Raw genomic sequence first — 15,625 nt, forward strand, 5'->3', positions numbered from 1 at the left:
ACGGTGTTCTGATAGGAGTAGAGCAGTGAATGAAGGGACACCTGTCATTGGGTTAGGGCCCACCTAGGTAATCCAGGACCAGCTCATCTCAAGATCCTTAACTAATTGCATCTGCAAAGTCCCTATTTCCAAATAAGTTTGGTCGCATTCACAGGTTCCAGGTCAGATCTTTCTGGGGGCCACCATTTAACCCTGGGGGGGAAACTGCTGGCACCCAGCGCCAAGCAGATGTGCCACGAAAGTATGGCAGCACTCGTGACCTTTCTTAGCACTGTGTGCTCAGAGTGGAAACAGAGAGGGGAGAAAGAAGAATTTCCTGAGTAAAACAATAAAAAAGGGTTTTATCAAACCTTGACCCTTGAATCTGTCGAATAAACCCAGTTTTAATATTCTGTGTCCTGGAATCCCAGGATTTCCTAAGGGAGCTTGCAACCCCGTGAGTCAGGAGCTCAGCAGTGAAGCCACTGGGTCTGGGGCACAGCACTTCCATTGCACACTGACTTTTCACTCGCTGAGGACCCTATATGGCCAAAAACTAAAAAGCAAATAGTAGTGTATGTGTGGTCTTGACCCAGCAATTTTGCCATGTGTAATCTTATCCCTAAGGCCATAAAGGCAAGTCTGTAGTCCTCAAAGGTGCAAGGGAAACCCGTGGGGAAGGCCTACGTGCTCAGCCACAGGGGTGGTTGCGCCACCAGAGGCATCGCCTCACAACACGGTGAAGCAATTAAAAGGGATTTAAGAGGGGACAGCGCCGTTGCCAGAGATGTCCATGGCTTATTGCGGACGAAGAACACAGAGTATAAAGCAGCAGCTTAAAAAAAAAAAGTATTTGCAGGGGCGCCTGGGTGGCGCAGTCGTTAAGCATCTGCCTTCACGCTCAGGGCGTGATCCCAGCGTTCTGGGATCGAGCCCCACATCAGGCTCCTCCGCTGGGAGCCTGCTTCTTCCTCTCCCACTCCCCCTGCTTGTGTTCCTTCTCTCGCTGGCTGTCTCTATCAAATAAATAAAATCCTTAAAAAAAAAAAAAAAGCATTTGTAGGGGCGCCTGGGTGGCTCAGTCAGTTAAGTGTCTGACTCTTAGTTTTGGCTCAGGTCATGATCTCAGGGTTGTGATCTCAGGGTCGTGGGATGGGCCTGGGTGGGGCTCTGTGCTCAACGGGGAGTCTGCTTCTCTCTCTCTCCCTCTGCCCCCCCAACGCGTGTTCTCTCTCTCTCTCTCTCTCTCTCTCTCGTAAGTAAATCTTAAAAACAACAACCACCACAACAACAAAGTATTTGGAAGGCAGAAAACTTTCTTGAAAAACGTGCAGTAGGGGCGCCTGGGTGGCTCAGTCAGGTTAAGTCTCTGCCTTCAGCTCAGGTCATGATCTCAGGGTCCTGGGACGGAGCCCTGCAGCATGGGCTCCCTGCTCAGTGGGGAGCCTGCTTCTCCCTCTCCCTCTGCTGTTCCCCCTGCTTGTGCTCTCTCTCTGACAAATAAATAGATAAAATCTTAAAAAAAAAAAAAAAAGATGTGCAGTAAAATATTATGGTGGTTGTCCCAGGGTGGCAGTGGGCAAGTCTGCGTTTCTCTGCACTTTCAATGTTTGTCAATTACTTTCATAATTGTAGGGGAACATCCTTTCCATGTCTGAAGTAAAGAAGATCTCACATCTCCTTCCTGGGCTGTGCCTGACAAGTGGTGAGCCGAGCCCTGCTCGGGTGGCTGCAAGGTTAGGGGGTCAGCTTTATGTTGAGAAGAGGGAAGGATTCAACCTTCTGGGCCGCAGTGAGGGAGGGTAACTCCCAGTCCCACCTTCCTGTTTTCCTGGGCGTCACTTGTGATAACGGAGGCCTGTGGAGTCACCATCCCACACGCAGGGGCCTGAGGCAATATTCAGTATTAGTTGAATGTTTTCTTCTTCCAAGTCAGCTCCCTTCCCTTTTTTGGGTTTTTCTGGCTAAATTCTGTGTCTTAGAAGTGCAAAATGGTCCCTTGGCTCCCAGCAACAGCAGTACCATCTTCTGGGCAAAGTAGGCCGACTGGACCCTGAGAAGTTCAAGTCAGGCTGGCCCCCTTTTCCCTCCTCACAAACAGCTGCTCTGACCGGAGGGGAGGGAGAAGTTCCCTCTCTCCTGGCTCACCTCCCGCGTGCTTTAGCTTTATTCAGGAGGAAGCAACTACCTTGGCCGCTTCTAGCCATTTGTGAACTCTGCCTCCTTCCATCGACCGCCTGGAGCATGTGTCTGTTGGATTTCGCAAACCCAGCGTTTTCACAACACGGCATCGCTAGGAATCCGGTCCCCCTTCCTCCCGTTTGCTGCAGCCGTGCATGGTAGCCTTGATGGGAGGAGTTTGGTAGGCTGGGATTGTGCGTGTGGTATGTCTGTGTGTACGTGTCCACATGGGACACGTGCATGTGTGGTCACGGTGCGTGTGTGCACACATGCCAAGCTTCCCGGTGTGGCTTTCTGTCGTTGAGATGCGTGGCAGTCCCTCCAGAGGTTTTCCGCACAGACTGTCCTCGCCCATGCCTGCTCTCTTCCCATCCATCCACCTCTTCTGTTTCATCAACTGAACTCCAGGAATTTGGAGGCAGTGGCTTCTGAACGTGGTTCTGAGTGGTGGGGGATCCACCCCCCGCATTCCTTAGAGACTGATCCCTCTGGGAAGTGGGCATGGGAGCACATATGTTGCTCTTTGCCAAGTGCTGGGCTGAGGAGATGAGGAAGCACCCCCACCCAGCCACTCCCCTCCTGGAAGGAGTATTTTGGGTAAAAGGGGGTCTCCTCACTTGCATATGTCCTCGGCAGGTCTCAGTCCTCAGCAGCAGATCGAGTAGTCAAGGTCACCCCGGACTGTGGACACAGCACTCCGGACCTCCCCACACACGCCTGAGTATGCAGACACCAGCAGAGCGTGGGCCGTCTGTCAGGCCAGTTTTATAAATGGGGAAACGGAGCCTGAAGGTCTTCCTTGGTCTGTTTTCATTCTTTTTTTTTTTTTTAAGATTTTATTTATTTATGTGACAGAGAGACAGCCAGCGAGAGAGGGAACACAAGTAGGGGAGTGGGAGAGGAAGAAGCAGGCTCCCAGCCGAGGAGCCTGATGTGGGACTCGATCCCAGAACGCCGGGATCACGCCCTGAGCCGAAGGCAGACGCTTAAGGACTGTGCCACCCAGGCGCCCCATTGGTCTGTTTTCATTCTTGAGTGGTCTGGGTGCTTCCAGGAGAGGGTCTTGTGAATTCTGCCACCTCCTCAGCTCTAACAGCTCTGTGTCCTGGGTTCAGAGTCCGTCGCATCACAGAACACCTTTGGCCCACTTTTCCTGCAACACGACAGCCCTAAAGATAGAAATGCAGACTATTCGTGTCATCACGGGAAACTGGAGGTGACCATGGGCACCGTATCCCGGCTTACCTGCCCACCTTACAAGCACACAAAACCTGACTCAGGCAAGACACAAGCCAGGAGTGGCGGCAGGCCTCGCGGCCTGGGCTTTGCACATGCCCAGGGGTTCTGAGCACAGCACGCACCTGCTAGGTGCTTGCTGCTTCCATGAAAGCTCCTTTAAAACTTCAGCTGCTTAGAGAAACTCTTTTAGTGATTTCCAAGAATATGGACCTGTTGCGTCTACACTTTGGAATTTGGTAAGCATTAGGAAAACATGAATAAGTCTGATTTTACTGCTGATTAAGATAATCAGGGCTCCATCCTTGTCAGCAGCTTGGGGAAATGAAGAGAGAAAAGCTTTCCTCAGACTGACTCATGACTCAGGTAGAAATGGTGTCCCTCCAACTTCATAAACTTCCCCCTTCAAATAATCTACAAGGTGCTTAAAACGGGCGGCTCTTGGTGTGGTCTAGAGTCTCTGCCAGAGGCGGTCAGCATGGCCTATGGGCAGGTGGAGAGGCCAAAGCGGGCTTCACTCTGACACAAAGAAGGTTCACTCGCCAGAGGCAGGGTGGCTCTCACAGAGCGCAGACCCCTCTAGTGCCCTGAGGCTGCTGGGGGGTGGGCAGTGGGGACAAGACCACCTAATGGCCTCTCCTGCCCCCAGGGCTTTGAGGAACATCTCCCAGGCACTTGCTTGTATGGGTTCTTGTGTTGTAAGAGCCTTTCGGTCGTATCCCATCTGGGGCTGGACCTGGGGTTCAGGGTCTATAAGAGAGTCTTGCTCTTAGTATTTCCCTTGTGCCTCGGGCAACATCAAGGAAACGTTCATCTTCACTTCTTTCCTTTGTTCTTGGCCATTTCCATACAAACATTGTCATGGCAGAGTCCCATATGCTGGAAAGAAGTGCCAGGAAAAGATGACAAATGCAGGCATTGAGAATGCAAGGTGGTCGCAGGAGGGAGGAAGCCAGTCTAGTTTGGGTTCTTTTTCTCCCCAAGCCTTGCCTTTGGGAGGGTGGAGGGTGAGGAGGAGAAATTATTAGGAATGCAAACCCAGGGGGCTCTTAACCCCCATGTGCCTGTGTCTCCATTTGAAGAGCTTGGGATCAGACAGACCTGAGTTCTCCTGTCTTCGCTGTGCATTAGCTCTGTGTCCTTGGGCAAATCCCGTAAGCTGTGAGTGCCTTGTTACATGTCTGTAACTTGGAATGATATTGACGGCCCCTGCTCATATGATAGATCACGTGTAAAGGGCTTTATCAGTTATCCATTGCTCTGTAACAAACCATCACAAGACCCTAGTGGCTTAAAGCAACAACCGTTTGCTTCACGTATAACTCTGTGGGGCCATGGCAGTTCCTCTGGTCTCACCAGCCTCACTCCCGCTGCCACACCACTGGCAGGGAGTTCGCTGGCAGCTGGGCAGCCTATGATGGCCTCGTTCCCAGGTTCTGGTGGCGGACAGGCTGCCTGCAGCGGCTGGGACTGTTGGCTGGGCGCCCACCTCTCCTCCACAGAGCCCCATGCTCAGGCAGGCTGGTGCAGGTGTGTTCCTTGGGGAACTCAGGGTTGCCAGCTCTAAAGTACAAGCTCCTTTCAAGGTTCTGTTTGTATCACATTACTCAGGTCTCATGGGCTGGCCCAGAGCAAAGGGATGGAGAAATAGACTCCACTTCTTGATAGGGAGGGAGAATTTGTGGCCATTTCTTGCAGCCCACAGGACGAGCCAAACGTTGCCCAGTTTGTATCAGCCTCCGTGGAGTGTTGTGGGCGTTCACGGCAAGTTGAGTGGCTCCGGAGCCAGGTTGGGCCTCACAGCAGTTGTGCAGGGTGCTCAGCGTCTGCAGACAAGTCTGAAATGTGCAGTTTCCAGTGGTTGGCATGCCAATCCAGGAGTTGACAGTGGGGTGCTCTTCAGAGTCCTCCTGCACCCCAAAGGTCTTCATGGCTGGCAGGATGATATTGTGTGAAAACCTGGATGTTGAGACCTAGCTGAACGGTGACTCAGCTCTTCTAACCATTTGTGAGAGATAGAAAATGCATATTGGTCTCTGCCCCTGGTCCTGGCACAGAGCTCCTGAAACTCTTATAAATACCTAAGTGATAAGAACATTAGGAGCACCTTTTGTTCTGATGAGATGACTCGGGTGGGCCCCGGGGTGGCTCCGCGGGTCACCAGAAAGACCAAGTAATGATTAGAAACTTGAAATTTTCAGCTCTGTCCCAGCCTCCTGAGAGGGGCTGGAAATGGAGCTAATGACCCATCACTCCTTTGTCATGAAGCCTCTGTAAAATCCCGAAAGTACAGTGTTCAGTTTCCAGGTTGGGGAACACAACATCCTGTGTGATGCACCCCAATTCCATGAGGACAGATGGCCTGTGCTTGGGGCTCCCCTGTGTACCTCTTCGTTTGGCTGCTCCTCTGTAACCCTTATCACAGCCTTTAATAATCTGGTAAATGTGTTTCCCTGACTTCTGTGAGCCACTCTGGCAAATTAATCAAACCTGAGGAGGGAGTTGTGGGAACTCCTGATTTGTTGACATACTTTGTGGGCAATCTGAGGACCTACTGTTTGGAACTGGCATCTGAAGCGAGGGGCAGAGTGGTAAGACTGAGCCTTCACCTGTAAGCTCTGACACTGGATTTCCGTAAATAGCGTCAGAACGGAGTTGAATTGTAGGACCCCCAGCTGGTATCACAGAGAATTGCTTGGGGGAAGATTCCCCCACATTTGGGGACCAGAAGTGTCAGAAGTAGAGGAGATACACAGGAGGAAGAGTCGCATAGGAGGGAAGAACTGGGTTTTCCTACTCAGGATAACGGAGTTGATTTTCTGATTCACCCTTCTTCTGAAGTTAGGGCTCAAGACACCTTCAATGCATTTTTCACTTGTTTTTCCACGTACGCATAAACATGATATATGGTAAAGTTTGCTGAAACAAATCTAGAACTACTCTTTCAATTGGAGCTGATAAGAAAGCCTCGTGTCATTGGCCGCCTACAATTCATTCTCAACAGGAATGTGCCGGCAGTAATCTGCTCTCCCTCCCCCGTGGTTCCCCAGTGTGAAAGCCCTATGGCCCTGTCTGCTGCTGGTTCTCCAGCCCCGTGCTGTGTGTAAATCAGGCTTGAGGCCTCAATCCTAACCTTAAGCTGCCCTAGCCTTAACTGAAAAATAAATCTGTAATTTTTACACAATGATCACAAGAGGAGACACAGAGAGGCTCAGGAAAAAAAGTTTATTATATCCCCAAGTCTGAGACACAGGAGGCAGAGCAGGCTGTGAAAGGACCACCACGGTGGCCAGGACACAGAAGATAGGAGAGGAAGCTTTAGGTCAAGGTCTTCTTCGGGGTTTTCACAGGGGAGGCAAGACCCGGCAGCATCAAGGACCGGGAGAGGCTAGTCTGAAGAAGCCGGGCTTTGGGCTACGGGGCGGGCCTTCGTGGCCTGGCACCTGGCCAAGGGGTGATTAAGGTGGAAGAACTTTGCCTGCCGGGATCGGGGCCAGGTGGAGGGGGTCTGGCTCCGGGTGGACAGTCCGCGTGTCAGAGGCGTGGGCCCTTTGCTGTCCCTAAGAACGGGCTGGCACGGGGGCGCGGGGGGGGGGGGGTCCTTCCCCAGCCAGGAAGGGTTACGATGTGAAACCATCACCCCGTGCAGAAACCGGGTTATGTCGACGACGCACCACACGTGTGTGCCCCCGCAGCCGACCACCCAGCTGGGACCGCGGCTGCGGCCGGGCTGAAGCCAACGCGGGCGGCGCAGGGGCACGGGCCTCCGCGGCAGGGCCGACCGGGTCTGGCTCCCCGCCCGCCCGCGGGACGAAGGACGCAGCGCTGCCGTTTTAGGGTGTCCCCGGGGTCGGCTTCGTCAGGCTGCTTCTTCGTGACCAACTCTCGCTCATTCTCTGCAGGAACAACGCACAGTGTTGCCACAGCTTTCTCGCACGTGACGCCGATGTCAATCCACTCCGCTAACCGCCAACCCTAAACTGACCTCTCCCTTGCCCACGTATCACGTGCCCTCCCCGCTTTGCCTCCACCAACATGGCGCCTACGCCGCCACCACGATGGCCGCGGCGCGAGGCCTCCGGCCCAAGGGGGGGGTGTGTGTGTGTGTGTGGCTGGGTAGCCGCCAGCCAATGGGGAGGCGGTGCGGGCCGCAGCCAATGGGGAGGCGGCGCGGGCCGCAGCCAATGGGGAGGTCGCGCGGGCCGAGCGCCGGGAGCCACAGAGGGGTTGCGGTATTCCCGCCATGTCCGACTCGCGGGCGCAGGACGCTGCTTCGGACTTGGGGTCCGGGAGCCGCAGGAGGACATGGACCGAGCTGCTGGGTAAGAGGGCGCCGGGGCCGCGGGGGTGGGTGGTGCCGGGCCCTGAGACCCCTTCCCGACCCAGCCTCCTCGCCGGCCCGGTCCCCGACCCCTCCTTGCCCCCCAAGACCTCCCGTCTTCCCCCACCTCTCCCGAACCCGGGTCCTAGTCCCCCCGACCCTTGGCCCCGTGGATCCCCAGTTCCCTCGGCACTGGGGGGGGCTGGCCACCGTCCACCCGGACGTCTAGGAAGATGGTTGTACGAGGCGGGGAGTGTAAGATTTGCCCCAGGCGTCCAGGAGCGCGGGGTGACAGCTTAGCCCCCAAACCCCAGAACCTCCGTGAACAAGAATCCACCCCAAGATCCGTGGCGTTTGCACGATACTGCTAGCTAGACCAGACTAGACTTGGGTTTCATCAGCTTTGCCCAACGTGTGTTGGGCAACCCTGTCCCAGGGTCCCACGTAGAAATGTACTTGCTGTGTCTTGGCTTCCACCCATGCGTGACAGTTCCTCCTTCTCCGCACATTTGGAGAAGTCTTCGTCCCTCGTTGTATAAAACGTCCCTCAGTTGGGTGCGTCTGGTGTGCATTTTTCTGGAATGCACGGGAGTCCCGTGGAAATAATGTGTTCCCAGGGTGCATCACATCAGCGGGTCTAGAATGTGCCCGAGTCGACTGGCAGGAATTTTTAAGGAGTGCTGTAATTTTGTGGAACTCATTTTCCTCCTTAGCGGGAAGGGTCAAGAGGCAACTGCATGGCCCTGGAAGGGAGCACAAGTTGCAGGAGTCAGCTGTGCGCCTCCTGAGACGCCATCTAAACTTGAATGACCTTTTGCTTGAGGTAAGAGGGAATTGGTTTGGCCTTTGAAGACAGAGGTTAGTTTGGGTGTTTTGCACCCAGCCAAGGCATAATCTTCATGAAGAGACACCTGAAAAGCCTTCTGAGTATCTGGTAGGAGCATCCATTAAATGTTGACAAGGCGAGAAAGAGATGGTGAGCATTTATTTTTTTGGAGATAAAATAAGTTCAGAGGGAATTTAGTTTCTCAAAAAGCTTTGGTGAGTTTCACTTTTTAGAAATGTTTGCCTCATAGTATTTGAGAGCAGTGCAGTGAGCGAGCCTTCTGTACAGATTGTTTCTACACACACACAGCTTGAATGTTAGCTAGAGTTCTTCGTGTTTGGTTTCCAGGTCGAAGGTCCGGCGTGTAAAACTCTGTGTCTCCATCAGTTGGTGGATCCTGAGGCCTCTGCTGATCTTTCTAGTTCACTCATAGGTAAGTTAGAGCTCAAGTTTCTTAACACCTGCGGTTTTGGAAGAGCTCTACCAAAGTATCTGCAGCTGCTGGGCACGTGTTGTAAGGCTGTTATTGAAAAACAGCGTTTGGGGGGCGCCTGGGTGGCACAGCGGTTAAGCGTCTGCGTTCGGCTCAGGGCGTGATCCCGGCGTTATGGGATCGAGCCCCACATCGGGCTCCTCTGCTATGAGCCTGCTTCTTCCTCTCCCACTCCCCCTGCTTGTGTTCCCTCTCTCGCTGGCTGTCTCTATCTCTGTCAAATAAATAAATAAAATCTTTTAAAAATAAAATAAAATAAAATAAAAACAGCGTTTGGGGGCACCTGGGTGGCTCAGTTGGTCGGGCAACTGGCTTCGGATCAGGTCATGATCCTGGAGTCCCACCATCGAGTCCCACATCGGGCTCTTTGCTCAGCAGGGAATCTGCCTCTCCCTCTGACCCTCACCCCCTCACGCTCTCTCTATTAAATGAATAAATAAACTCTTCAAAAAAAAAAGTAAATAAAAACAGCATTTGACTCAACATAGGACTCAGAAGCAGTAGGAACCAAAACGTCCCTTGGAAAAACGTGGGACGGTAATGTGCACCTCATTTATACAAGTGGGAAAAACAGGTTCTGCTAGGTCCGAGAGAGCAGGCAGGAAACCAGAAGGATATTTCTGGGTTGAGAATATTTCAGGATATTTCAATTTGAGAATAATGAGATCAGGGAAGTTCTGTGGGAATAATAAAATCAGTTATTTTCTGGACATTCACATTTTTATTATGAAATGACTGTCATTTCAGAAAGATATTATCTAATTCATTAATTTGTTTAAAATATCTATTAAAATAACTGTAAACAGACTCACCTTGACCACTGATCACCGCAGGTTTTTGGCGAATCGTACTGATTCTCACTGCCCTCACTGTGTTTGAATTTCACATCCTAGTGTCATCATTCTGAGGAACCAGGCTCTGCCACACACTTCCTTGTATGGATTTTGGATCAAAGCATAAGAGCTTCTATAAAAAGCTCTTGACCTTGACTACAGAAATATAAATAGACCCTTAATTCATGAATTTATTAGTGGCTTTTCCTGTTGAAGATAGTTGCCATCATACTCATATGATATATAAAAAATGTTATGTAAAAGAGATTAAAGCTTTGTGAATAAAAACACACTTTCCCATGGAGACAATTTGGAAATAAATGGTTAGGAACTAGCATTTTCTACCTTTCTACTGTGAATTCTTTGCTTTTTAAATTTAGTTATAATTAACATGCAGTGTTATATTAGGTCCAGGTGTATAATATTCCCAATTTCCTTTATCTGTTTCACCCATTCCCCACCCTCTGGCAACCACCAGTTCTCTGTATCTGAGTCTGTTTTTCTCTTTTTCTACGTTTGTTTTGTTTCTTAAATTCTACAAATGAGTGAAATCCTATACTTCCCTTTTTAGCATTATATTTGGATCTATTCCTGTGTTGTTACAAATGGCAACACCTTACGTCCTGTTTGCAGTTGAGTAGTGTTCCGCTGTGTCCATATACCACGTCTTGAGCCGTCCACCTGTTGACGGGTGCTTGCTTCTGTACTTTGCTGGAAGTAATGCTGCCATAAACACTGGGGTGCATACATCTTTTCAAACTAGTTTTTTTGGGGCGCCTGGGTGGCTCAGTCGTTAAGCGTCTGCCTTCGGCTCAAGGCTTGATCCCGGGGTCCTTGGACCGAGCCCCACATCGGGCTCCTCTGCTGGGAGCCTGCTTCTTCCTCTCCCACTCCCCCTGCTTGTGTTCCCTCTCTCGCTGGCTGTCTCTCTCTCTGTCAAATAAATAAATAAAATCTTTAAAAAACAAAACAAACCCTAGTTTTTTGGTTTTCTTTGGGTAAATACCCAGTAGTGGAATTACTAGATCATATGATAATTTAATTCTGTTTTTAATTTTTTAAAAATTTTATTTCTTAAAGGTTTTTTACTTATTTATGTGGGAGAGAGAGACTCTTGAGCGGACTCCCCACTGAGCCCCCCTGACTTGGGGCCTGATCTCCGGACCTGGAGATCATGACCTGAGCCCAAGTCTGATGCCTATCCAGCTGAGCCACCCAGGCGCCCCTGTTTTTAAATTTTGAGGACCCGCCATACTGTTTTCCACAGTGGCTGCTCCAGTTCGCACTCCCACCAGCAGCACACAGGGTTCCCTTGTTTCCACATCCTTGCCGACAACTTGTTGTTTTGTATATTTTTGCTGTTAGCCGTTCTGAAAGGTGTGAGCTGATACCTCATTGTGCTTTTGGGTTGTGCCTCATTGATGATTAATGATGGCGAACATCTTCTCTGTGTCTGTTGGCCATCTGGATGTCTTGCTAAGGAAAATGTCGAGTCAGGTATTCTGTCTGTTTGTTAACTGAATTTTTTTTTTTGATGTTAGGGTTGTAGAAGTTTCTTATATGTTCTGGATGTTAGCTCTTGTCAGATATGTCATTTACAAGTATCGTGTCCCATTCAGTAAATTGCCTTTTTGTTTGGTTGATGGTTTCCTTCACTGTGGAAAAATAATGGCTAGAAATTAACATTTTCTCCCCTTCTACCGTGAACTATTTCTTGACCCCAGTAGTTGATAATTTCTAATATTGTCATTTGGAATCTTCATAACTGCTACTAATTGTTTTAATTTACATATTGTTATGTGTTTTCAGAGCTCTGAGGATAATGGGCATGTGCTACAGTTTCCTTTTCTTTAAAAAAAAAAAAACCCAAAACCTTAATTTTGGAAGTCAAATCAATTAGACAACAATTTGCTTGTAGGCATTATCTATTTCAATGCTGTTTGGCATTCTTACTTTATGGAAGGGTGGCTGCTCAGGAGGCTAGTGGCTGCTTGTGGGCTCAGCACCCAGGCTCCACCGGGCAACACAAGGGCCGACCCCTCCTGTGGTCTCTGCCGACCACCCCTGTGTGGCACGACATTTGGAAACTGGACCCCATTCCACTTAAGCATCATTATAAAGTCAGCGGGAGCAGTCTGTTTTTGACACTAAAGTAATTAGAAAAATAGGAAGTCATTGAAAGAGTCCAGTATAGTTACCAATTTATTGTGCTCCTTTGGAAAAAGTTGATGAAGTTCTAAGAATATATCTGCCAAGCTCCCTTGTTCGTGTCACACAGAAACACGGGCGTGTGCAGCTGTGGGTTTTGAATGCTGCCCATCCTGTCTTGGGAGTTGCTTCAGTGATTAAATGGTCTTAATTGTATACCTTATGTTTTTTCCCTCTAGATCTGTGCTCCCCTTCAGCAGTCTGTTTTCTGAGATGCTGCAGCTTAAAAAGGCCTTTTAAACCCCAGGTCTTCTGTTTCAGACATTGTTGTGTTTCTCCCGCTTTTTTGTTCTGTCTTTAAGGCTCTGCTTTACGGGATCAAGCCTCGAGACTGGGCGTCCCAGTGGCTGTGCTGTCCAGTCGGACAGTGGCCTCCAGCATCGTGCAGATCTGTGCGTCCAGTGGTGAGCCCTCCCACAGGGTGCTGCTGAACGCAGAGCAGAGGGTAAGACGCAGCGCCAGGAGCTAACGGTGCTTACTCATTACTTTTAAGCTAGTTGGAAAAATAAGACGTTTCTTCAATATTGCTTCAGGTATTTGCTTTTTTTTTTTTTTTTTTTAAAGATTTAATCTCTCATTTCAGAAGAAACTGTCTTCCTTGTTGGAGGTGGCTCAGTATTTATTAGCCCATAGTATGTTCTCTCGTTCCTCCTTCTGTGAAGAACTATGGGAAGTACAGGTAAGTTGGACATTGCAGCTCTGACTCTCGGGTTTTCTCAAGCAGTGTCTGTTGAGCAGAGGCAACAGAGTCCAGCATGTTCTTAGGGACTTCACCAAGGATCTCATTAGTCACAGAGAGGGGGTGGGAAAACATTCAGCAAATGCCTCTGAGGGCGGGAAAGAAGTACCTTCAGTTACCATATTTGTCAACATTCACCCGTCATCAGTAATATTGATTAGAATGTACCACAGAAATATGTTCTTTCTTCTTAGGTATAATTATGAACAATTTTCCAGGGTAGTGTAATAAACTAGAAAATTATAATTTAAAAGTTATTTTTATTCTTTTTTGAAGCATTTTGAATTCAGTAGGTTTATAGATTTTTGAGTAGTCGGAAGAACTCAAGGTAGCTGGTTATTAAATGAGATCAGTAAGAATAAAGAAAAAGGAAAGAAAAACCCAGGTGACGGTGCATGCATGGTTTCCCCCCATTCTTTCATCCAGCAGACCTTACATATGTGTCTGTAGATGTGTCAGCACTTGGCGCAGCCCCTGTGCGTCCTGACAGCTGTGTAGTGGGAGGGAGGGGCAGCTGAATGCCCACGAGTTGCGTTTGACATAGGTGTCCACAGGTGTGCAGGGAAGAGTGGACAGCTGCATGACTGGTGGCTAGGGAAGACTTTCTAAGAGAGCTGGCAGCTGCATGGGGTGTGAAGGAGGAGTGCCATTTTGTTGGGTGAAGGAGAGCAGGACAAAGTAGGCCATCAGACAGCAGACTTGAGTGAGATATCCTGAGGGCAGGGGAAAGGGTGTCTCTGCTGCGGAAGGGGGATCTCGCTGGGATAGGAGCGAGTGAGAGAGAGAGAGACTGGGTCACAACTGTCCCGTGCTGCGTCCAAGAGTCTCAACTTTGTTCTGAAAGCTGCGAAGAGCCACCAGAAGGTCTAAAGAAGAGAAGAGATTGACTTGTCCAGTCGATAATATTTTGGAATCTTGTATGGGCCCCAGTGGAGAAAGTCCTGGAAGCAGGTTACACTAGAGGCTGGCCGCGGTGCTGGAGGATGGGGAGACGAAGGACAGCAGTGGTGGGTGAAGCCAAAGTGATGGAGTATGTGTTCGAGGCTGTGCCTGTTGCTCCAGTTGTCAGCAGAGCCCATAGTTCGGTGAACAGGCTCTGCATTTTGTAGGACAGTGTGTGCACGGAGGCCTCAGTACTCTTATTTTCTTCAGGATTCTTTGTTGCTTGAAGCTGTGTGGCATCTTCACGTACAAAACATTGTGAGCCTCCAGGAGCTGTTGGAAAGGTAGTGTACCAGTGATCGTTTAACAATACCTTAGTATCATAGGGTTTATTTTTTGTAATCTAGTCCATTATGACTTATTTATATATCAAAGCCAAGAATCACTGAAACGCTTACTTTGTTATTTAAAGAGAACGTTTGTTGTAATCAAAGTCTTTGTCATGGACAAACTTGGTAATGTTTTCTTAGTATATAAGATATTATCGTGGGAGGGGCGCCTGGATGGCTTAGTCGGTTGAGCATCTATCTGCCTTTGGCCCAGGTCATGATCCCAGGGTCCTGGAATCGAGTCCCTCATCAGGCTTCCTGCTCAGCGGAGCCTGCTTCTCCCTCTGCCTGCCGCTCGCCCTGCTTGTGCTCTTTCTCTCTCTCTCAAATAAATAAAATCTTTAAAAAAGAATTGTTTTTAAAGGGATGCCTGGCTGACTCAGTTGGAAGAGCATGAGATTCTTATTTTAGGGTTGTGAGTTCAAGTCCCGTGTAGGGTATAGAGATTACTAAAAAAATTTTTTAAAAAACGAACTTTTTTTTTTTTTTTAAAGATTTTATTTATTTATTTGACAGAGAGAGACAGCCAGCGAGAGAGAGAACACAAGCAGGGGGAGTGGGAGAGGAAGAAGCAGGTTCTTAGCGGAAGAGCCTGATGTGGGGCTCGATCCCAGAACGCTGGGATCACGCCCTGAGCCGAAGGCAGACGCTTAACGACTGTGCCACCCAGGCGCCCCAAAAATGAACTTCTTATCTAGAAAAAAAAATGTTTTCAAAGATTTTATTTACTTATTTTAGAGAAAGAGAGAGAGCACAAGAGCAGGGAACTTCAGAGGGAGAAACAGACTTCCTGCTGAGCAGGGAGTCTGACGCAGAACTTGATCTCGGGGCTCCAGGATCATGACCTGAGTCAAAGGCAGTTGCCCAACCAACTGAGCCACCCAGGCGCCCCCCAAAAAAATTTTTTTTAAAGATTTCATGTATTTGAGAGAGAGCATGAGGAGTGGGGTGGGGGAAGAGGCGGAGGGAGAGGGAGACTCCCTACTGAGCAAGGAGCCCGATGCAGGCCTCGATCCCAGGACCCTGAGATCATAACCTGAGCTGAAGGCAGCAGCTTAACTGACCGAGCCACTCAGGCTCCTCCCATAGAAAAATTTCTTAAAAATTTAAAGAGACATTTAGGTAAATATGGTTGATAGAATGTGTGTACCTAGTTTTATTTCCTCCTGAAATCCCACCAAGAGTAAGGCAAGTGACTTTTTACAAAGCTAACCCTCTAAAGAGGGCAGCATATAGAAGAGGAGATAGGAGAAGCAACGTTTTGGAAGCAGAAGACAGACCTGTGGCAAAGGACTTAGTAAACTTGAGACAGACTTGCCCTAAGCCAGCAGTGTGGCTGCTCGCTCTGTTGCTAAAAGCCCACAGGATGGGAGGTGCCGAGCACGTCTAACGGAAGGTGAAAGAGAGTGACTCAGTGTCTCCAAAAGCACATAGAAGAGGCGTTTGGGGCTTTTGCCTGCCGTGCTCTAGGCAGCCAGGCAGTTGCTTCTTCCCTAGCCAAACAGAAAGCCGGAGATCGGGAAAACTGCGTGTCTAGT

The 15,625-nt window shown here is 49.5% G+C and overlaps 1 protein-coding gene across 6 annotated transcripts in view; it reads left to right on the plus strand.

Annotated features, from left to right (window-relative positions):
* Window positions 1–7,581: 7,581 nt before the first annotated feature.
* Window positions 7,582–15,625, plus strand: part of FANCA (FA complementation group A) — a 55,188-nt gene continuing 47,144 nt past the window's right edge. For 4 of the 6 annotated variants that reach the window (XM_048223748.2, XM_048223749.2, XM_057314092.1 and 1 more), the window contains exons 1-6: window positions 7,584–7,718; window positions 8,431–8,540; window positions 8,892–8,976; window positions 12,380–12,522; window positions 12,661–12,756; window positions 13,969–14,042. In XM_048223748.2, the coding sequence (XP_048079705.2) occupies window positions 7,640–7,718; window positions 8,431–8,540; window positions 8,892–8,976; window positions 12,380–12,522; window positions 12,661–12,756; window positions 13,969–14,042 (587 nt within the window). In that variant the 5' untranslated portion in view covers window positions 7,584–7,639. Of the gene's footprint in view, window positions 7,719–8,430; window positions 8,541–8,891; window positions 8,977–12,379; window positions 12,523–12,660; window positions 12,757–13,968; window positions 14,043–15,625 lie in introns of all 6 variants that reach the window. The other 2 variants (XM_026494543.4, XM_048223747.2) reach the window with 1 other exon arrangement.

The sequence above is a fragment of the Ursus arctos genome, unplaced genomic scaffold (genome assembly GCF_023065955.2).
Source record: "Ursus arctos isolate Adak ecotype North America unplaced genomic scaffold, UrsArc2.0 scaffold_19, whole genome shotgun sequence".
Taxonomy (NCBI): Eukaryota; Metazoa; Chordata; class Mammalia; order Carnivora; family Ursidae; genus Ursus; species Ursus arctos.